General features: G+C 39.3%; 1 protein-coding gene and 1 long non-coding RNA gene across 4 annotated transcripts in view; both read right to left on the reverse strand.

The window, feature by feature from the left end:
* Positions 1–3,806: 3,806 nt before the first annotated feature.
* LOC136991398 (uncharacterized) lies at positions 3,807–5,532 on the reverse strand. Its single transcript, XR_010883597.1, has 2 exons — positions 4,537–5,532; positions 3,807–4,443 (listed from the first exon to the last, which is right to left on the reverse strand). It is a non-coding gene; the product is annotated as an uncharacterized lncRNA (long non-coding RNA).
* Positions 5,533–9,299: 3,767 nt separating this feature from the next.
* Positions 9,300–22,386, reverse strand: part of RALA (RAS like proto-oncogene A) — a 32,833-nt gene continuing 19,746 nt past the window's right edge. For all 3 annotated transcript variants that reach the window (XM_067291234.1, XM_067291235.1, XM_013955721.2), the window contains 4 exons: positions 19,008–19,162; positions 17,911–18,119; positions 14,019–14,193; positions 9,300–11,254 (listed from right to left, as the gene is read on the reverse strand). In XM_067291234.1, coding sequence (XP_067147335.1) covers positions 11,132–11,254; positions 14,019–14,193; positions 17,911–18,119; positions 19,008–19,121 — 621 coding nt within the window. In that variant the 5' untranslated portion in view covers positions 19,122–19,162 and the 3' untranslated portion in view covers positions 9,300–11,131. The remainder of the gene's footprint in view (positions 11,255–14,018; positions 14,194–17,910; positions 18,120–19,007; positions 19,163–22,386) is intronic.

Below are 22,386 nucleotides of genomic sequence, written 5' to 3' on the forward strand. Positions count from 1 at the left end.
CTGATTTTGCTAAAAAAATAACTACAACCAACTGTGATAAGCATTTCTGAGTGGAAGAGGGATAGTCGAGTTGTAATATGAAAGAGGTAAATACTTGTGTTTTTTTTTAATCTCCCTTTACATCCAAAAGGATCAAGGTCTTAACATCAAAAATGATATGTAAGGTATACTAAAAACTATTCCAACCTTTTCTGCTGCACTCCATAGTCACAATACTACTCATACGACCAGAGGCTTGTGAATGATAAACAAGCTTGTAGCAAGTAGCTTCTTCTAAACACGGTTTCTTCCATCTGCTGATATTTCAACAAACAGCATCACCCCAAGGGCCCACAGCATTGTCCCATTTAGAGTGTGTATTACCCTGGTGACAACCACAGTCGCTCCTGAAGGAGGAAGCAGCAATATGCAGTGATCTGTTTTTAATGCAACAAAAGCAACTGGCATTAGAAGAACAGCTAGGTGTCTGTGAACCACTGTCCTCAGTGCAGGAGCATCTGGGCTGGTCATTAACACCCACATTGTAGATGCTACTAAGCCAAGGGATAAGGATGTTTGTCATTTATAAAGTTTTGGGAAGTCAATGAAGAATATCCTTGTTGCATTACGGGTTTAAACAAAACTGCAATACAGAAGCACTAGCACTTTCCATTGTCTCCTTTAGTTTCCTCCTATGTGAAAAATTGCTCCTCACCTAACAGCACATGGGCAGGCAAATTCTCCAAGTTTCCTTCATATTATTAGATGCAGCGTAAGTCTGTCACAAGCAGCTAAGGGTAACTAGCAGCTACCTCCTCAAGTCAGTTCTGACACTCACTGGAGTTATACAGCCTACAGCCAACTGCTATCCATAGAAATGGTGGATTATTTTTAACTGCTCTTTTGACATTTCCCTAGGCTATTTCAGTAGGCATTTTGGCAGTTATCAGATAAAACAGAAGGATTACTGTTTTAGGATCATTCTTTAGAGATGACTAATATTTAACACATTAGTCTGGCGGCATTTCAGCCAACAGATCCCCTATCTTGTTGCTTTGGAAAAAAAAAAAAAAAACAACCCTATCTCACAGGTTTTTCTTCACAAAACAGGAGAAAGGCAAAAATAGCTATAACAGAAACATACTAGACAAGTTCAACTCAGTTGAAGCAAACAATTCATTATCTTTAGGACAGTAGTCAGTGTCCAGAAGACAATACTATTAAACCCCCGGACATCGCCGTGCCTCCACTCTCAGCCAGGACATCCAAGAGGCTCTGGCCCCATCCCACAGAGATTTCCCACCTCCTACCTGGGATATTGACAACAAGTGGACTGTCCTAATGTCAGTCAAGAACAAGAATAAGGTGAAAAACAGATGGTTTCCAGCCTTTTCATGAGAAACACAGGAAAAAGAGCAAGTCTTTACTAGTTTGCAATCCCAGCTCTTTCTGAAGAGCTTCAGCAGAAAGAGAGGACATGACCACTTTCGCAGCAGCTGTGGCCTGATGATGAGATTTCTCCTCCTAACCTTCCCCCACTCTTTACTCTGTGCCTCACAGCACAAGCACAGCAGGCAGCAATAACAACATCAGTGGCTCACAGGCTGCAGTTGTTTATCCGCTGCCCTGCTTTCAGGGAGAAACGAGAGATCTGTGTGAAGAGGAAAGCAGAGGAGTGGAGAAAACATAGGTGCTACTGCAGCTTCCCCACAGCTGGTGTAAGTGAAAGTGCTAGTATAGATTGCACATTTGTTTACTACTGCCTTGCCTGCTACTCCTATAGCAACGAAACATCTGAAAATCAGTACTGATGTTGCCAGGAAGAGGTAGAAAAGAGAGGGCATATATGCGGTTTGCAGCCTTATCCTATGCTTACTTTGTGCTGCCTTGTACTCGTAGACGAATGCCCCACTTTGAGCCTTGCAGGGCTGGATCAGAGCCATCAGCCCTATGGGCCTCTTCAGGGATTTCTCCCATCTGTCGAGCAAAGGAGACGATCCCACCTTGCTTTTGGCTGCAGGAACATTCCAGTGTTTTGTTCCCCTTAGTGGTGCACACAGCTTTGGTTCCCACTCCTTGTCTTAGTTCCTAACTCATTGCAAAGACTCCCTGATCTTTTGCCCAGGTGCTGCGCGCTTCCCGCTTTCTTCATTTTTGTAACTGCTTTTCTCAGGTAGACCTTGAACTTGATACAGCCTCTGTTCCCTCCTTGATTTCTCCAAGTCTCTGTTCACCCTGACATAGAGATGTCTCTGATTCTAAACCTACTTCTGGCGTGACCCAGTTGCCCATCAGTCCTGGCTGAGATCCCTTAACAAGTGCAGCTCAAGCTCTACCACTAACACCCCCTGCTCCCACAGCTGCCAATGGCTGACAACTTCCCAAGCAGATGGTTCCCCCATCCCCTCCTTGCTCTCCTGCCCTAAATATGATAAAATCCAAATAAAAATGGATATGGAGAAAAAAAATGCGATTGCTACTAAGCTCAGCAAGTGAAAAAAGGTATATTTTTAAATTCATATCCTAATTTGTGTCTTTTCCCCCATTTGCAATGTAACATACTGGTTCCTCAAGAATCTGTAAATAACCTTCCCTCCCACCCCCACCCCAAATGGTTTCCTCCAAATAGGAGGGAAGCAGATGAGGAACCTTATTTAAAATTGGAGAGAATAGTCTGGGCACAGAGAAAGAACAGAGCTTAGGGCTGATAACAGCTAGGAAGGAATTTTAATATGAAGTGGGGAAATTCTTCCTTTGCTTCTCCTTCTTCTCTTTCTATTCAGTGCTTGCATTTAGCATGAGGGAAGGTCTAGGAGCTAGCTACTGGATTACCAATGACTAATTGCTCCTGAGGGATGTTAAACATCTCCTTGAGGATGAACTCTTCCAAAAAGCCGCTTTGTATATCACATTTTGCAGATCATTTCTGTATATTCAGGTCACCCACAACCTAAAGCCAGAAGTACTTTCTAAGCAGCTTTTGAAATAAATGCAGTTGCCTTTGTTCCCAAGGGGTGAATCAAGCCAGGTCTTAGATTAACCCTACAATCTAGCTCAGATACTGCAAGGTTACAGACAAGTAGTGTGTGAATGAGAAGTTTGATAGAATCCTTGACATACAGTTAGAGACAAATAAGGAGGAGAAAATAGCATTAATGTTTATGGAAAGAACAAGCTGGCTGTTGGAAGCAGCTATGGCTTAAGGTAGCTATGATCACCTTACCTAGAAGTGTTTTTAGTAGAAATAAGGCACATGTTAGTGCTGTGGCACAAAGCCCAGGGAAGCTAAAATAAATGGTAGCTTGTACCAGTCACCCACAGTCCAGATAAACTGGAACAGGTTCAGCAAAGGGAAACAAGGGGGAGCAGAAGAGCTACCAAAGGGTTCTCGCCTTCCTGAAACCTGCACTGGAAGCAAAAGAGAAAACCACTCTTTAAGATGAAAGGATGTTTCTTCTTCAAATACTATTTTCTACAGCTGTTGTGTGATTCAGCTTTGGTTTTCAGTGATAAAGGGGGCAGGCACCACCGTTATGATTGATCTGCACATGAATGCCTGTTAAGTGTATATAATTTGTTTCAAACCCCCAAAGAGGTAAAGATTTCTATGCTGGTGAAAGTGACTCACACCAGAAGGCCCAGGGATTTTTCCCAAGGCCACACAGTGACAGGCACCCCACCAAAGAAAGAAGATTGGTATCTAGGCTTCTCCCAGAGTGATTAGAGTTACAGAGTGTTACTGTCACATAAAGGGAGGGAAGCGGTAATCAACGTTTGCCTGCCAGAGCCCTCCTCAAAAGGACTTTCATTGAGTCAGGTTCACAAAGTTGATCAAAATAAATAATTTATTAAAGCAACAGATCAACAGGTTCAGGATTGCCGGTGATAAATGCACTTACTGCAACAAATTCTACTTTTTCTGAGCTCAAACTGATAATTAAGCGCTTTCACCAATGGTATTTTTCCCGGGGTAACGTCCAATGTTGTCGGAGGCGCAAACCTTACCAAAAAGGCATCCCTGTTTTGGGGAGGAGAGAGGTCCAGGCCCGTCGACCCGTCCGTAGGTTGGTGTTCTCGTCCTCCAAATGGAGGATCGTTTATGCACTGAATTTATACTCTTGGCGAGGTGGGGCTGAGTCAAACACTGTGAGATGTTTGGTCCTTGTCGAGCTCAGCAGAGGATGTCAATGGCTGCTGGCCTTTTTTTTTTTCTTTTGCCCCTATCAACAACACCAGGCTGCAAGACTCCCGCCTCACCCCAGGTGTCGTTTTGGGTAGAGCAATGTCAAGTGGTGAGACCTCCGCCTCGCCCTGGGCGTTGCCTCACCCCTCACCAGCATGGGCATCAGACCGCAAATCACCCTGTTTCATCCGCTGTTTACCCCACGGCAGGGAGGATCACAGATAATCACAGACCATTATCCCACACAGAGATGACAAGAATATCTACAGCTACGGTTCACTCTGGAAAAAAAAAAAAAAATCACAAGGGGATTTGAAACTCCTCTCTAAGAGAATTAAGAAGGAGATGGTATTGAGTACAGACTGGCAATATACCTGCTGTCTGCACCTTTTCCAGGTCTGAAGTGTCTGGAGTTGGTCACTGCTGGGCACGGCTAGCCCAACTGGCAAGCCTTGCAAGCGGGTGACTCTGGCTGTTTCCATGTCCTTGCTTCAACCACGTTCCAGTTGGAGAAAGGCAGTCACTCCGCTGGCAGGTCTCCTGCACGTCAAGACATAGCAACATCCTCTTGTTGAATGATAAACTACTCTCTACGCTTCCTCCCTAGCAAGCCCCTCCTGATGAATTGCTTTACCACCATGCTCCTCTAAGATACATTGGTGTATCTCTCATTTTCACATTAGTCACATATACCTAACGTCTTGATGGCCATTAAACTTACCAGGCGCTTCACATTGCCATTGCTTTAACAGCCTCAGATGATCACTGCTATTCTCTCCAGATGGAGGCCCTTGGCTACAATATTCGGTTTGTTAATTAAAGGCAACGTGACTTTGGTATTACAGTTTTGATAGTTCACAGAGGCAGCTCAGGGATGCTAATGGCCAGCAGGTGGCTGTGTGTGACAGGATCCTCATGCAGTTTTAGGGAGCAGCTGTACCTGCAACCGGGAAAGTCAGCATGTTCTTTTCCTGCAAACGCGGCCAATAAATAATATGCTGTGATGCAAAACTCTCATGTGAACAACTATGCTGGCAAAAAAAGGGCAGAGGGAAAAAGACAGAAAGCAGGGAGTATAATATTAATAACAGTGCTTTGAAAAATTCAGGTGTCCTATGCTGGTTCCATTATTTTCCATGGTGCTGATAATAGATGTGGCATAACATAAAAATTCAAGGTCTTGAAATTGTCTTCTCAGAGCTCTGTTTTTTATGCATGTGTTCAGCAGTGGTACTGAAAGGAATCAAGATTAGGTTACCGGGTATAAGGTTGCATCCTAAATGTGTGCTATAACATTTGAACTGCTCCAAATCATCTATCCATGGACGCATAGGCATGTCACCCACAATTATCTCAGTAGTAGATTAATTAATTAAGTGTATCACAATGCTGCTGCAGCTGTATTTGTGACACACCTTACCTGGCAGAGACAGCATCAGCACCTTGCTTTAATAGCAATCAACAGATTTTGCTCCCACCTCTGGCAGGCCCCTCGGCTTTCCCCTGTCTCAGTTACCTCCATCCATAAACGTTAAGACAGGTGAGTATCCTCAGTGTATTCCTTAAAATGAGTAGTGTATTGTCAGATTATTATGAGAAATGACCAAATTTTTCTTAAAATATCAGGGATTAAGAAAAATGAAGTCTGCAATTGATACCAAACCACTTAGGAAGTTAGATTTCTGAAGCTACAGTTTCCAGCATTAGACATACAAAAATGACTGAAGCAATTACTGTAACAGACTATCTGCTACAGGCTTGTTTTTCACAAGAAAATTTCCAAAGTGGTTCCCTGTAGGAATAACTTCTGTAGAACATTATTAAACATGTATCTTCCTCCTTGCCTCTGTTTAGCTAAGTGCAAAGGAAACAGTGGAGTGAAGAAGTATTTTCCAGTATTTGGACATTTTAAGAGCCCTCTGGAGCCTGCTTACCATTAGCATGTAGTTTCAGGTTGTAAGCTATCCTTCCCTCCATTCCTTATTTTGCAATACCATGTTGTATTAATAAAGCAGAAAAGGGGCATAAAACCAAGTGACCTCCTAAATATCGTACAACAGTTTTACACACAGTGGAACACGGACTCAAACAAGCTTTAGTACTGCAAAACAGGAGTTCACAGTAAGGGCCTGAGATGCCGCCAACATCACTTCTTTCAGTCTTCTCTTCTCACATTTGTATTACATTATTCAACCCCAGAGCTTCCATAATCCCTCACAAATGTATGTCATTCCAGCAATGATCTTTGCTTTACATGCATAAGTTATGCCTGTGTATACAGGAGCCCACAGCAAAAGTGTGGGTACACAGTGGCTTGATAGGAACTACAAAAGGGGCAACTTTCAGCACAAAAAATCTGTGATCTTGGCAAAAAAGCCATCCCTGGTTTGAATAGCAGAGCGATAGCCAACCACCTGGAGCAACTGTGGAAAGTGCAAGGGGAAGGAGAACAGAAGTCCTGTTGGGAGCAGCATAACACAGGTACCCATTTTCAAAGAGACTCCAGTGTTTCCATTCTGTTGGGATGCCGACAGATCCTCAATTTTTAACCTTTCAACCAGAAAGTCTGTCAGCTGGGAATGTCCTTGCAAAATCTGAAAAGCTTAATTGATTGCCGTGGTTTGTAATCTAATGACTCAGGTTTTAAGATACTCCCACCTCAATTACTTTTTGGCACATTTAGTACACAGTCTTACCAGACCAATGCATCATCAGAGTAAAACAGGACTGCTCAGCCTAACACTTACTGGCCAGGGGACCAGTTTCCTAAATTCTGCCTCTGTTGTTTGCATCTCTAAGACACAGAATATTCATCTGCTTCTCTAAAACTGTCCCACTGAGATCCATAAACAACTGACACTGTGTATTAAATGCCCTGGTAGTGTTAAATATTGGTGAGTGCAGTATTAATCAAGAGGATGGAGGAGACAAATTTTTCAAAAACTTATGCTTTGATATTTTTCCATACTACATGGAAGAAATAAGGGGGTGGGGGGTGGGGAGAAGGACCTCAGCACACACAGACCAAAACTATATCTTCTGAATATTTCCCCAAAATAGGATTGTACCAGTGGTTGGATCCACGCAGGATCTCCTTGAAAATGAGAGTCTGCCCAGGCTCTCAAGTGATATGCATTTTAGCATTTTGCAGAAGAAGCTTCAGCCCAAAATATTCCAGTCTGGTCAATGTATTCAGATCAAAGATTAGCTTGCACTCCAGGACTAGCAACACTGGCACCTCTTCTCCATTCAATATTAGTAACAAACTGAGGCTCCCACAAAAACATGCGAGGTTAAAGTTTCTTCCGTGAGTCATCATTTAAAAACATACCCAGTCATCTGTTTAAGTATTCCTAAGATTGAAAAGCCACTTTATTTGCACCAGAATTCTTACCTGAGTTTTAACAACCATCTAAATTCCTTAAGACAAACTGCATTCCCAGGCCCCCCCTGCTGCCACTCCCAAAATAAAAATCACACTTCAGAATGCCCCAGTGACAGTAGCTTAGGTTTCATTAGTACTAAACTGATAGGATGAACAAAATTCAACTGCATTGCTTCTTTTAGGCAGATAGAGGGATTTTATATCCAGTCAAAAATCTGGTTCCTGGCATTTCAGTCACATAGGTGGATTTATGAAATCAGCAGTTGGAAGAGAGCTTTTCTCCATCATTAGAGTCCTTTACATGTATTTGGCAACCGTGGTGTCCGACATTAGCAATGGCAAAAAGTCTCCCCTATTCAATTCACAGTTGTTATAGGCTCAATCTTGTCTTCTGATGCAGTTTTGGGTACAGCTAAGTATTACATGCAGTCATGTAACACCAGCTGTGTATCTCCTGCTCTGCCTTTTGCATTAGACTGTTACCATGTAGAGACCATCCACCCTCTCAGACTCTGGAAGCAAAGCTCATTGAAAAGCTTCCTGTTCCAAAAAGGAACCCAAGGTTTTCAGCCAGCTTATTTCACATGCTAACGGATAAAATATTTGTCTTCTGAAGATGAATATAATGAGCATAAGGCTTAAATATGGAGTGCATTTTATTGCATGATTGCCATTGGAATTGCCAGAGAGTTAGTTCTGCATGCTACTCTGACGTTAACAATGTCTGTATGAACGGGAAAGCACTTCCTGCACACCAGGAGGCTGCTTCAGCATAGTCAAAGAAAACTGTTGAACACTACTCTTTTTAAGTTATGCTCATCAGGAGGCTACAGAAACTACCAGCTAGACCACAGATTCTTGAGCTGGATTTTTCAAAAAGTTGATTTGAGTTTTTAAAACTATGGATAACAAGCTTCAGCGGAGAAAAAAAAAAAAACGTAGGAATTCAGTATTAGTTTCATACATAATGGAAGACTGAACTTTATAGCTTGTTACAAATTAGGGCGTCTTTCTTGGGTCCGAAGTCTTACAATACAGTGTGTTTCACAAATGATGGCAAGAACACTACCAGCACGTTAGCCTAACTTGGAGTGAAATCCCATGGAGCGCTTTGATCCTGCCAATACAAGGAAATATCCTTGACTTATTGGAGGAGAAACAGGAGAGGAAAGGTGTTTGCAGGCACAGAAGCACTTTAGGCAGATTGACCTAGGAGTTTCAGACACAGAAGCACACTAAACTGTGGACTTTCTTATGATGCGAATTTGGATCACTCCATTTGGATGACTCTCCCTCAAGACGCATCAAAATCCTACATAAGCAGTTCAAGCTATTTCCTCTGCAGGCTGAGGAAGAACACTTAAGTTTTCCCCAAGTGTGCTAAAAGAAGATACAACGTGGATGCAATTTTTTTTAACTTATAAAGGTTCTCTTTTAAAAAGAGCTCACTTTCCATTCTTATGGAAAAGTGTACTTCTGGAACAAGCTTACTGCAATTCATTTGCCTGTTTTTTGATACTTCTTGTTACAGTAAGTAGGGATGAATTAGTACAAGACAAAGTGTAACACCTGCATAATCTCAGCTTTTACAAAGTGTGTTTTACTTGGTCTAAGTTAAATCTACAGTTCTGTTCATATACACTAAAAAACTTCTGGAATGTTTGGATTTTTTTTTTTTTTTTAACTCCATGACAAATGGTGTCAGCTATAGCATAGTATCAGTAATATAGTTATCAATTAACACTGCACGAGTTTTTAAAAAAAATGGAAGTTTATTTGTCTTTCAATGGCTCAAATAGCAAATAAAAGGACAGGTTAGGCATCAGCCAAGACCAGTTACGTGTGTCTGGTGGCTTCATAACACCTCAGTTCCCAGTATACAGGTTCCAAAGCAAAGTCACAATGTTAGTGGTTAGACTCCCTGGCTAAATAGAGCAAAATGAGTACACAGTAAGATGAAAACTGGCTTATTTGCCATAGTTGCATGAGTAACTTCAATTCTGCACTTGGCAGTCTACTAAATGCACATACAAAATTCCTATTGATAAATATTTAACATGACAAATATAACTTCTAAGAGTTGAGTCCCTAAAATGTCTGTTAGCTTGAAAGTTAAATATTTGTTACCTAGTTTGCTTGAGCACATTTCAAACTGTCAGTTATAGGCTTACACATGTATAAAAAGTATAACAGTTTGTGGAATTGATCTAGCCTGTCTTACCCCAGAGAAGTCCGAAACCCTCAAACATTCTGGTATATTTTTAGTTAAGATGCAGCATACTAACCATGTGCTAGTATTCTTGCTGTTCTGAAGCAACTGAGGCAGTACCATTTTGTTTGGGGATTCTGGATGCACGTGGTAAATGTTTCTGTATTGCAAAGCATATTTGATTGTTTAATATCAACATTAACTAGAAAAAGTAGCTACAATGTTCCTCATTTTAAATCAACATAAACTAGACTAAACAGTACAAAAACTGCAAAGAGCTTCAGCATAACACACCGTGGTTCCCATAGCTGAGTATTAGGAATGCAAAAGAAATTAACCGATGACACCAGAATTTCCCAGACAACATCTTAACTCAAAACACATTAGCGCTACTGAATCAGCTCCACTTCACCCAAATCCAGGGAGTTAAAACCCAAAGAACACCTAGACAAAAACTACTTGCAAAAAGGAAGTTTCAAGGTATCAGCACATTAAGATTTAAACATCCATTCCAGGCTTAACTGTGCCATATGCTTATGACTTCAATCTTATATGTAATCTGACCTTTTAGTTTTAAGATACCGTGTTGTTTACTACGATACAGATGACAGATTATGCTCTGTATTATTCACAAAACCAGAGTATGGCACACATTTAAAGAACAGACACTGCTAGCGGACAGCTAGTTAGCAAAATCATTCACATAACTGCACTCTACCAAGAGGGCAGTCCTCATACTGATGTACAGGGACAGTCTCCATGCAAAGAGTTGAAAATACACCCTTGACTAAGCAACCTGCTATGTTTAGGTTTTAAAATTAAGGCATATTCAAATGTTTCAATGTAAAAGATTACTTCACTCTTCTAGGTTAATCAGATAATGCAGAACCACATATAATTTCTCCCAACATAACTTTTTGCATATACATTATTCTTTTCTAATTTGCATAACTCCATGGCAAAACAACTGCATACTGCTTTGTTAGGTATCATGTTCACAATTGTAATTTTCAAGGCAGCAGAAGACAAGATGAATTGACAATTATCAATGATAAAAAATGTATGCTTTACAGGATCCACAAAGAAATACTTCCCCCCTCTATTAAAGAAAAGACTGCCTGTGAAACACTACATTCAGAAGAAATGTGATAAGGTAGGCAATTATGAAATGGACTGAACTTCGCTTCTCTTGAAGCCACATCAATTTTTTTCAGTGAATTTGACTTTCAGTGCAGATCCAATTCATGCTTTTAGTGGTACATTACAATTTCCAACATGTTAGAGTAATTTCAGTCACTTGAGCCTTAAATGGCAGGCTTATAAATTATATTTTTTATTAGTATGGTCAGGGTAGGAAAGGAATTCAGGGTTTTGATTATAAAATGCAACATCTTTCTCTGATTCTCTTAGCTAGGCTTTTTCTTTTCTTCTTCCCATTCTTCTCTTTGCTGTCTTCCATTTTTCTGGCTCTAATTTCTCTCATTAAATCGAAAAAGACCTAAAAAAAAGATGCAAGACTGTAAATGCCAAAACACTCACAGGCACTTAAGTTAATTTAAGCTATCACTGATGATACCCATTTCAGCTGGTTAAAATAAAGTCACTTACACACAGCAAAGTTGAACAAAGGAATATTAATCCAACAAATCTTTCACTGGTTTTGAAGACCAAGTCTATATGGTGCAGAACTGCTTATTTTATGGTACCATAAAGTTCCCCAGTCTTCTGATATTTGCTTATGAATCCTGTCAGACACAATTTTGCACACAGCTTCAAGCAGAGGAGTTGTATTACTGTCCAGTTTTTCTAAAATGTATTACCTACTTATTACTGAGGGCACTCAAGGAAATAAGTTTATATTTCAAGTATTTTCAGTGTTTCAGTGTTCTAGGAGCATATTAACAGAGCAGTGGTAGGTACTGTTTCATAGTCAGTATGCTCCATGATGCAAGTCTAAACACAATGTGACTAGAAGATATCAGCATTTCCTTTGTACCAAAGTTAGTGATCATATGATTACATTAACTAGTTTTTAGACTACGTAATGTCAACTGCCACATTACAGTCTCAAAGTAGGTATGAACTTCGTTTCCATCGTCAAGTGGTTCAGTAGGAAACAAAAGTGACAAAGTTTGAGACATATCAATGACTTGTCTAAGAGAGATCCTATTGTCAATTAAGGCTTTAGGATTGGACCGCATCCAGTTACTTCATTCATCAGAGAAGCAGATCATGACTTGTTTGACTTGTAGGGGGCCAAAGCAAATAAGCATTTCATCTTTATAATCTTATTGTAGCAGATCAGTTGAGCAAATCAGTTGAGCAACTCTGAGACCTCTCTCTCAGCAAGATGTTCTCTAGATTTGTATTTTGGGGGACTTGATCCATTCCTGTGAAACACGGACAATGCAGAGGGGCTGAAAACTCCTTTTCTACATAGTACAGCAGATTTTTTTTTTTTATTTGCAATGACTCTGATCTCATATTGATTGCAGCACAAGCATCACCCTTCATTACAGTGGCTGAAGAAAATCAATGTAACTAAACATTTCCATCGAGAAATAAGATTGCGTTTAGATTTCTAAATGTGGATTAAGTTACTTAATTGTATTTAAATCTGTGATGATGGTGTGATGCAACTTTCAGCTTGCTTAAGCACTGATACAGTACTACAGTACTAAGCTACCTGGAATACTTAACTTACTGAGAAGGTGCTCAGTTTCTCTCACCTTTATCAAACTGAATGGAGGTCGACCATGTTTCCCCCAAGTGAGCAAGCCACTATTTTGAAATTCAGAGAAGTCAGATTTCTTAGAGAATAGTAACTTCAATTTATGTAATAAGCCCCATAATTTCAGATGCTCCAAGAAACCAGGTGTTCTTAGTTGCATGTTAATTACTATTGCCAACAATACCTCATTTATGGCCTGTCAAACTTTGACTCTATATGATACATGCTAATCACCTTGTGATCTGGATCCATACTACCACCAGCAACAAAAAGAAACTTGGAACCAGATCAAATTGCAAGTTAATTTGAATAGAGTGCTGCAATAGCCTGCTACATGTGCACAAAAGTTGTTGAAACTATAGTGCTATTAAAAATGTATATTGTTTTCCCAGGTGGTAAAGGATGGTGAAGTAGATTTTGAAGAGCTGGGAGTTTCTAAATGGCTGTAATAGATGGATGCTAACTGCAATTCATGTACTCAAACTTTAAGTTACATTATTTTTAAAAATAGTAATAATAATAATAATAATAAAAATCAGAGCTGAATTCAACAATGAGACCGAGTTCTGCTGTATTTAGCTGACCTAATATTCCATCCAGAGCAGCATGAAGTTCTTATTGTTCAACTGAACAATCCATTTCTTCAGGAAGGCAACTGACACCATACAAGAGTCAGATTTTAGATATTCCAAAACAGCCAGACTCCCATTATAGCTCTCATGTTGCAATTGACAGCTCATATGCAAGGATTCACATTAGAAAATTTTTCAATGCATGATCAAACCTGTCAAGAGGTCTGAAAGGAAAGGTTAGCACGTTAAACTGCTTATTTCTTTGGCCATCCAGCTATCACTTTTGTAATCTACAAGGCTGAGAGATAGTTCTGAATTGTGTATTCCAAGAAGTCCTGTCTTTTAGAGCTGTAACTGAAATTCTTACAGCTAATCAATAGTTTATCTTCTTGGAGACAAAGACGCTCCATCTGCTATATCTCACAACCTTCTGAACCAGGTTCTCTCTATCCCTTAAAATTCATGACACTCTTCTAGACTGTTGAAAGCTTAACAAGGTTCATCCCCCTTCCTCATTGGATTAACATACAACCAGGCATCTGTGGTAGAGAGGGTTCCAATCCCACCCCCGCATACTTTTGTCGTTTTATTTTGGCTGAGGACCAGCTAGTATTCTTTGGTGTTCAGAAGCAGCTTGCCTTCTAGTTATAGAAAACACGACAAGAAGTCTAGGTAAAAATAGCTGCCTCAAGAAATTTTTAATGAAGTATAAGGCCTTGCCTAATAACCTACTCCCTGCAATTCAGGGTGGGATAAACTTGTTATACCTAACATTTTCACTGTTCTACATGAAATGACCTAGCCATATGCTCATCACAAGCTAAAGGAGAAAAGTACTCAATTTGAATTTCACAAACAATGCTAAAATAACTAGAACATATAAAGTATGACTCCATGGAGGAGGGGTATGAAGTAAAAGCTGATGGATAGATTCTTTGTATTAAGAGGACAGTTATTACCTTGTCAACATTAGCTCGTGTTTTTGCAGAAGTTTCCACATAGTTAACATTCCACTGATCAGCTCTGTTTTTTGCTTCTTCTACAGAAACTTGCCTTTTATCTTCCAGATCTGATTTGTTACCAACTAGCAAAAAAGGGACATTCTCATCTTCTTTCACTCTTAAAATCTGCTCCCTGGAGAGAAAAAGAAAGGGAAAAAAAGAAGTATGCATTGCATGGAGTACTATTCTTAGAACACAAAGAGAAGAACTTATCAGAATAAACACTCTTCCATCTTACAGTGAAAACCCACTTATTCCTTTTATGAAGCTTACATTAAGTGAAATCTCAAACCTCATCATGATACTGTATAGAATGAAGACCAAGACAGACAACGAGTCTTCCAGGAAGGAAGGGATGAATCAGTAAGAGATTAAAACAGTAGAACAGGATTGTTTTCGGTGACAGTTTAAAGTCATCTTTTTACTAAAGGTGTAATTTGACATTATTTCCCATTGTTTTTATATTACTATTTATAATTGTAATTGTTGACCTAGCCAGCAAGCTTTTTACACTGAGTGTAGAAGTGTTTACAGTGAATTTTAAACTCAATGTTTTTTTTTTCCTAATAAAACACACAAGCCATTTCTTAAAGCTGACAAAAATTATCTACTTAAGTAGCAATCTAATACAGCACACCAAGAGAAAAATCTCTCCCTTTCAGGAATCTTTCAAAAGTCAACTATATTCAGTCTCTGCAGAGATCTTGGTTCAGTTATAAGCCCATGTAGGGATGCAAGTTGCACACACCAACTTTTGAAGTACAGATCCTTCCACTGATTACTGAACTGCTAGGATGAAGGGTTTAAAGTTGTAAATAAAACCGAGTACTACAAATGCCTTAGTAGAAAAAGTCTAAGATTAAAAAAAAAAAGTTTTCATCTAATTAGAAATATATTCAAAGCAATAGGAAGAACCTTTTTCCCAGAAGTAAGAGGGGTATTCTCTATTTTGTCCCAGAAAACAGTGCGAAGTCAGTAGTGAAATTTAGCCCTTCCTGGTGGAGAAATTTCTAAAAGTTCAACAAAAGCACAGAAAACCATACTCCCTTCACTGGCTGAGGTGAAATCTATTGCCAGGTTTTAAGTAAAACAGAGAGAAACTGAAAAGAGTTAATTAATATCTTTCTAACCGGCTTTGATGTAGCGGGCAGCACGATCCTCCTGCCATTATAAAAATCTTTGAACAGCAAACCATTATTTTGAGAAACTCCACTCACAGTGCAGAGAAACTGCAGTTAACCCATAAATTATTATTATTTTTTAAACCAACAAATATGTATTTGAAGCAGCTTTTAACACTACAGTCATCTCTCAGGTGTAATCAGAGTGACATCGCCCAAAATCAGGGCAAATGTTTTAATATTGTCTTCAGCTATCCAGAAGTAGTTTAAAAAGTCAGTAGATGAGGAACGGTGACCAGATGAGAATTCAGTGCACCACCACAGTATCTGTGCAAATAAGACTTCTGCTAAAAATTAGTAGCTTTCATCATTATTGCTCAGGTGATGCCAAACAATTGAGCTATTTAAGGAGATAAAAGCAATCCAGGTTACAAAACTCTACTCTGATCCCTCTCGGAAGACTGATAGGCTAAATATCTAATTAAAGACATGCTAGTTTGAAATCTAAATGTTAAAAAAAAATGCATTAGAGCCAGGCCATTTCTACTCAAAGCAAGAGCACGCTTTATCAAACTGCCTTTCAAATATTTAAAAGTATAGTTGTTGCAGGTCTGCTTTCTATTAACAAAATTACTTAAAGACCACTGGCATCTCAGAGCACACTAGGAAAGCCATAGAAGACTTTGAAAAATAGTAAGCAAGTCTCCTGTTGGAGTTCTGCCATTCCAGCAGAGCAAAATTCCATGGAAACAATCAAATGTCCAAATTTTTCTTGTCATTTGCTATCAGAACTGTATCTTAAATACTACTCCCTCAGGTTACTCAACAGCAGCAGTGGTATTTTAACTGTACCTTAAAGAGATGCAGATTGCTTTTATACAGAGCAAAAAGAATAGTGTCACTTTTCTAAGTTACATTGTAGCATTTAAGCTTCCACTGTTTCAAAGGCAACTTGAAATTTTCAGATGTGGACTGTGGAGAGTTTTAACCTCTTCAGTGAATGGATTTTTTCCTTCCACCTTTGCTGTTTCAACATGCATACTGTCAAGGCTCACCTTTCCTTAAAAAGTAGGGGGTTTTTTTTGTTTGTTTTGTTTTTTAATCTTTAGAAGATCATATCCTTTGAAGCATGAACAGGATTTTAAACACACCTGAATAGGTCATTTTGCACTCTAGAGCCATTATATTAAATAGTGCTCCAGGACAGAGAAGACTCAAATATTTAGGATAAGCCTGCAGACCACTCAAGCCCTCTCTCTAAATACACACACACACACACACGTATGTATGTATACAGATTTATGTGCATGCAGAGAGACAAATAAAAAACACAAGGGGAAAAATTCACTTCCTCTGCTCTCCAGACCTCCTCCCTTCAGGGCTGTATTAAAAATACGCTGATACGTGGTGCTAATTAACTTGAGCTATGAAAGCATCTCTAAGAAGCCTTCTGTTTCAGTGGGACACAGCTCATTTCTTTTTGTATTTGCCTCCTTTCTTGTATTTTGAAGGCCATCTCCTCCCCTCCTTTGCCACACTTTGAAAGGACAAACTTCTTTTTGGTCTCTTTAGTCCATGGTGGTTTTTTTTATAGCAGGAAGTGTTTTAAATAGGTTTTCTCTTTTGATCAAAATTAAACACCTCTAATTTACTCGTGCCTGTTTTATATCGCCTCCTAACGCTGTAAGAGTCTTAATTTGCCGCAAGCCTGCAAAGCATGTTTAAAAAAAAAGCTACCTTGTTAAGTCTTCATTATACTAAAAAAAATCCAGTCTCAAACTTTGTTTTTACCATGTTCCTTCCTATTAAGTGAAATCCTCTCAGACTTTGATGGGAAGAGTTAACACTGTACAGAATCCACTTTTTTCTTGTAAATCCCCAAATTTACATCAGTATCTTTTGCAGAGAAAAAGAATTCATATCCAAGCAAAGCATGAAAGAACAGATTTACAGCAGGCCTTTACATAAAATGCCTAGCTACTGCAGAATCCTCAAAGATACTACTCATCTCTGTTGTCCATAAAATCATTTTTAAGAGGTGGAAAGACCTGTGTTGCTTATATTATAAATTTCAGTCTTCCAGAATCCAGTGCTCATACTTATCTCAGCCAAAGACTTTGCAGACAGACATCACCAGCTGTGGTTCTTCTGCACAGTTTTTATTTGGAATCTGGTTACATCATCTTCATAGCTATTAAGTATTCTAGCATAAAACAGCTGGACATGCTAAAATTGCCTTATTTGCTCCAGGTGCTATTTCACAGGTTAAAGAAATACACCACAATCCTTAATATGAAGCAAGGACTAAAAAAAGCTCTGGAGGAAATGAAGTACTGTGTCTACATTACATGTAACCACATAGTCTATACACAATTTTTAATACATCTTTTACTTTGAATAGCACTATGCCTACTCACAAATACCGCTTCTTTCACTGTAGCACAAGTGCCAAGCAGCACTGATTTACAAAGGGCAGCAGCTTTCCAAACGCTGCTAAGTATCTGCTCTGTGGCAATAGCCTTTTTGGTATTTAGAAACACAGCAAAGATACCCAAACTGGTACACAGACAGGGAAAGCATGGTGAGGCACCTATTCAAAACCTTCTGCGACTACAGTAAGAGCTCTTGTTGTCTAATCTGGATATAATAAGGATGTTAAAAAACAAAGAAAAACAAAATTACCTTTTTATCCCATTAAATTCGAATAACTAACTTGCTTTGTAACTTACCTGAAGTCTGCAGTAGCTGCAAAGGACTCCAGCTCTGTAATAGAGAAGACACAAAGAAAGCCTTCTCCACTTCGGAAGTAGTTATCTCTAATTGCAGCATAGTCCTCCTGCCCTGCTGTGTCCAATATATCAATTTGTACTTCTTCCCCATCCAGAACTACTTTTTTCCTGTAGCTGTCTGCTTTGGTGGGCTCATAATCTTCTACAAACTAGAAACAAAACCTTTACTGTATAAAAGTATGCCTGGGCACCAAAATTAGGAAAAGAAATACAGATGCAAATGCTATTATTTGCATATAAGGATATAACAACATTTTATATTATTACAGTAAAAAATAAGTAAGCATATGTATTTAGGCTGCGTGATTCAAAATGGACACTTCCATAGTCAGAGCAGGCTCTCCACAGCCCAAACTATTTATGGGTTTTTGCTTTCTTCAGCCACTATAAGGAAACTTTGAAAGTTACTTGGGCAACTGCAAATCATCAATGGCTGTGCACTAACTAAGGCTCCGCTTCTGGTCAAACACAAAATCTGTCTGGGTTCCATTATGCTATCAGACAGTCCTGACTGAATATATTTAATAACAATTTTTTAAAGGACCCTGAAGCGATAACTTGTATATTTTAGTCAAAAGGAATGTCTTTCACTGGCAAAAAGTGAAAAGATTTCCTGGGACAACAAGAAAACGATTTCCTTTCCTCTCTTCACAACAGCATAAAAGTGAAAAAAATTTGGCATCATTTCAGGAATATGCAACTCACCTAAGAGAAAAGGCTTCGAGCTACAGTACCTAAATAAGTTCCAACAGCTCCAGTGAACAATGACAAAATATACTGATAGTATGACTGAGCAATTTCTAAAAATCTCAGGTAATTTCTTAGAAATCTGAAAAATGCCAAATTACACCTTCACAGATGTCTTCAGAGTACAAATCCAAAAATCTCAAAAAATACCGTTTGTTCAATTTAATGGCTAACTTTCATACCGTGTCATATACATTTGGACTCTTTCAGAAAATAACTGTACCAATGAATGCTTAAATAACACTATGCAACAGACATTTCATGAGAGAATTTCTAGTACAAATTCTTACCTCATCATACATAAACTGCAGTGTTAAAGCAGATTTTCCTACACCACCACTTCCCACCATGATGACTTTGTGTAAAGCCAATGAATTCTGTCCTTTAGGCTTATTTGCTGCCATCTTTGGATTGCAGAAGCTTCACAGGTGTAAAATGAGAAAATCTAGAAGAAAAATACTGCTCCATTAGTTTTCTTTTCCCTCTCCCATATGCACTCTTTAAAATGGATTCAGTTTAAATTCTTACATATCTAAGGACTTATATTTCAGTTCTGCTATTTTCAGTGAAAGCTATCTTCTTTTTTGCTAGAAACCACTCCACAAATTATACTGAGCTCATTATCTTTTTTGTGGCATGAGCAAGGAGAGCCTTCACCATTTGGAAAGAGCACAAGGGGGTGTGAAGCATCCGACAGTGATTAGGGAAAGAGATTTACATTTTGGTACGTAATGTTTTCTTTTTGAGACACAGAGTTTGTCAAGAATTCTTGTTAGTTTACTAAGCAAGACTTGAAGAAGAAAACCACAGTGAGTCAACACCACACAAGAAACCATGAGATATGACAGCTGCAAGGGAAGGAAAACAGACATTTGAAGGAATTTCCAGTTTAAGTAGCAGGCACGAAGAGACAACAAAAACAGCAACAAGGACTGGTTAGTGTACTTTTTCAGTAGAGATAAAAACAGGCAACTGTGTAATTTAAATCCTAAAAATAATCTGGTTTCAGTGAGTCAATCAGAAAACTGAAAGAATAATCTAGTTCAGGCAGAGTGGAAAGATTCAGCTTGCCTTTGCAGACTACAAACATCATTATTCTGTACATTTGGAACAGATGTCTCAGTCCTGCAACTGTTTGCCCTCAGGCACATCTCTGCACCTCACATATCAAGGGCTTTATGACAGTTAATTCATATACAATCTAATGTGTGTGTGCACATGTGCAAAAAAATCACATTACGGTTTTAGCAGAGCTCCAACATTTATCCTTCTACTCCTTCCTTTCATTCCCTACCCACTCCACCTGTCATATTACCGTATGTGTTAAAGTCAGAACATACTATCCTATAGACAGTTAGCACAGTTCTTAAAACACAGGAAAGTCGCTGTGCAGATTTACAAGAAAATACCATCTTCCTAAGATTTAAGGCTAAAATAAGCACTGATGTCCAAAAAGTGCAATGACTTCCACATTAAAGGATGTAAAACACAAGAGACATTCATATTAGCAACTGAAAACCAAATATAACTTAAATTTTGGTAATTAGAAAGCTCACCAACACCACATTCAGATGACAACATGGCTCAGTTATATACAGAAGTATCAGACAATACAGTGCAGTAACAGGATGCCAGTACCTTTGCTCAGCACGTGACTATTTGACAATCTCATACTAAAATTACATCCTTTAGCATAACAAATCATCCACTATGTGCAGTTCAAACAATTTGAATGTGAAGCACAACAATTTTTTTAAAATTCGTATCAAACTCCCTAGTCAAGGACACGCACTGAGTTTTGTTAGCAGCAGAGACACTTAAGGAAGCGCAAGAGCATGCCAACTGAGGCTCCATTAGCGATTAAGGCAGTCTTTCCCGGGGGCGGGGGCAGGGGCAGGAAGCGGCAGCCTATGGGAAGAGCTTCCTCTGGGTCACGTCAGAAACACTATTCATTATGCTGTCAAAGCATTCTGAAAATGCAATTGAAAATTAAGTGGCTTAAATTGGTTCTCCCAGAAAGGCTATCTCAGTGAACCAAGCACAAGTAAGCTGGTGTACTAATTATAGACACGTAGCAGAGAAATATAGCTAACTATAGCTAAAAATTCTTTTTAAAGCTTTAAAAAGGAGATGGATAAGTAGCATAAGAACAAGAAATACTTCACTTTTGGCCATCATGACCTAAACAAACATTGCTTTCTTTTCACTCAAGAGGGAGTACGAGAACATGAAAATAGCTCCAAGCTATGTACATTTTCAACCTACTGCACTGCATTTTGAACTACTCCGCATTGTTTTTGCCTTCACACTTTTTTCTTAAAAGGAAAAATGTACTGCGAATGTCAGCCTAACCTGCTTTTTAAAATGTATTTCAGGCAGGTAATATAAGGAATCATTCCTCTGAATTCCAGTTCTCAGCTGGCAACAGCTCAGTTTGACAAGTTTTGATTACAATACAGACCCTCAGAAGCACAGAAACTGAAGCACTAACATACTTGGATATGCCCTGTACTAACGTTGCTAAGCAGAGAAACAGAATACTCTTTTACAAACGCTTCAGTACTGAAGTACGTCCAAATGAATTTAGCAGAACCTCTAACAGGTGAGTTTGGGCAAAATCAGTACTACAATCTGTGAAAATTTTCAAACACATAGTAGTCACACTTCACTGTAATATTAATTGTGTATTAACCTACAATCTTTTGAGATTAACCAACATGAAAATTCATATTTTATCAGAAGCTCCAATTCAACTAGGAGGATCCCAGTGCAACAAAGAAGTTTGAGAAGCTGCCACTTTTTGTACCTTCTGCAACAGTCAACACTTACACTTGTGAAAAACCATAACAATGACATCCAAGCATAAAGATCCTTATAAACACACAAGTTAGTGAAGGTGCTCCTTTTCACTGTATATTCTCTAACCAGAAAGATTTTCTGGCAGCCAAGCATTTTCAGAAGCCTTGATAATGTCTTTTCAAAGCAGCATAAGAGATTGAGTCAAAGAAAAACTCAGAATTAAAAAAACCTGACCCAACCAGTTCAAGCAGTACCCTGAGTCATCCATTCATCAATAACTGTCAGTGAACAACATTCCAGCAAGATATTGAAGACAGCAAAACTCCACGCTACCACATACTTCAAATCTTAAAGATAAGCTTGTCAAGGGCTTCTTCAAATACATCAGCAGCAAGAGGAAGACTAGGGAAAATGTGGGCCCTTTGCTGAATGGGGTGGGTGCCCTGGTGACGAAGGATGCAGAGAAGGCAGAGTTACTGGATGCTGCCTTTGCTTCAGTTTTTACTGCTCAGGCCAGCCCTCAGGAACCCCAGACCCTGGAGGCAAGAGAGAAAGTCTGGAGAAAGGAAGACTTCCCCTTGGTGGAGGAGGAGTGGGTTAGAGATCATTTAAGCAAACTTGACACCCACAGATCCATGGGCCCTGATGGGATGCACCCACGAGTGCTGAGGGAGCTGGCGGAAGTTACTGCTAAGCCACTCTCCATCATCTTTGAAAGGTCATGGAGAACAGGAGAGGTGCCTGAAGACTGGAAGAAAGCCAATGTCACCTCAGTCTTCAAAAAGGGCAAGAAGGAGGACCCAGGGAACTACAGGCCAGTCAGCCTCACCTGCATCCCTGGAAAGGTGATGGAGCAGCTCATCCTGGAGG

This window comes from Apteryx mantelli, chromosome 2 (genome assembly GCF_036417845.1).
Source record: "Apteryx mantelli isolate bAptMan1 chromosome 2, bAptMan1.hap1, whole genome shotgun sequence".
In the NCBI taxonomy this organism is placed as follows: Eukaryota; Metazoa; Chordata; class Aves; order Apterygiformes; family Apterygidae; genus Apteryx; species Apteryx mantelli.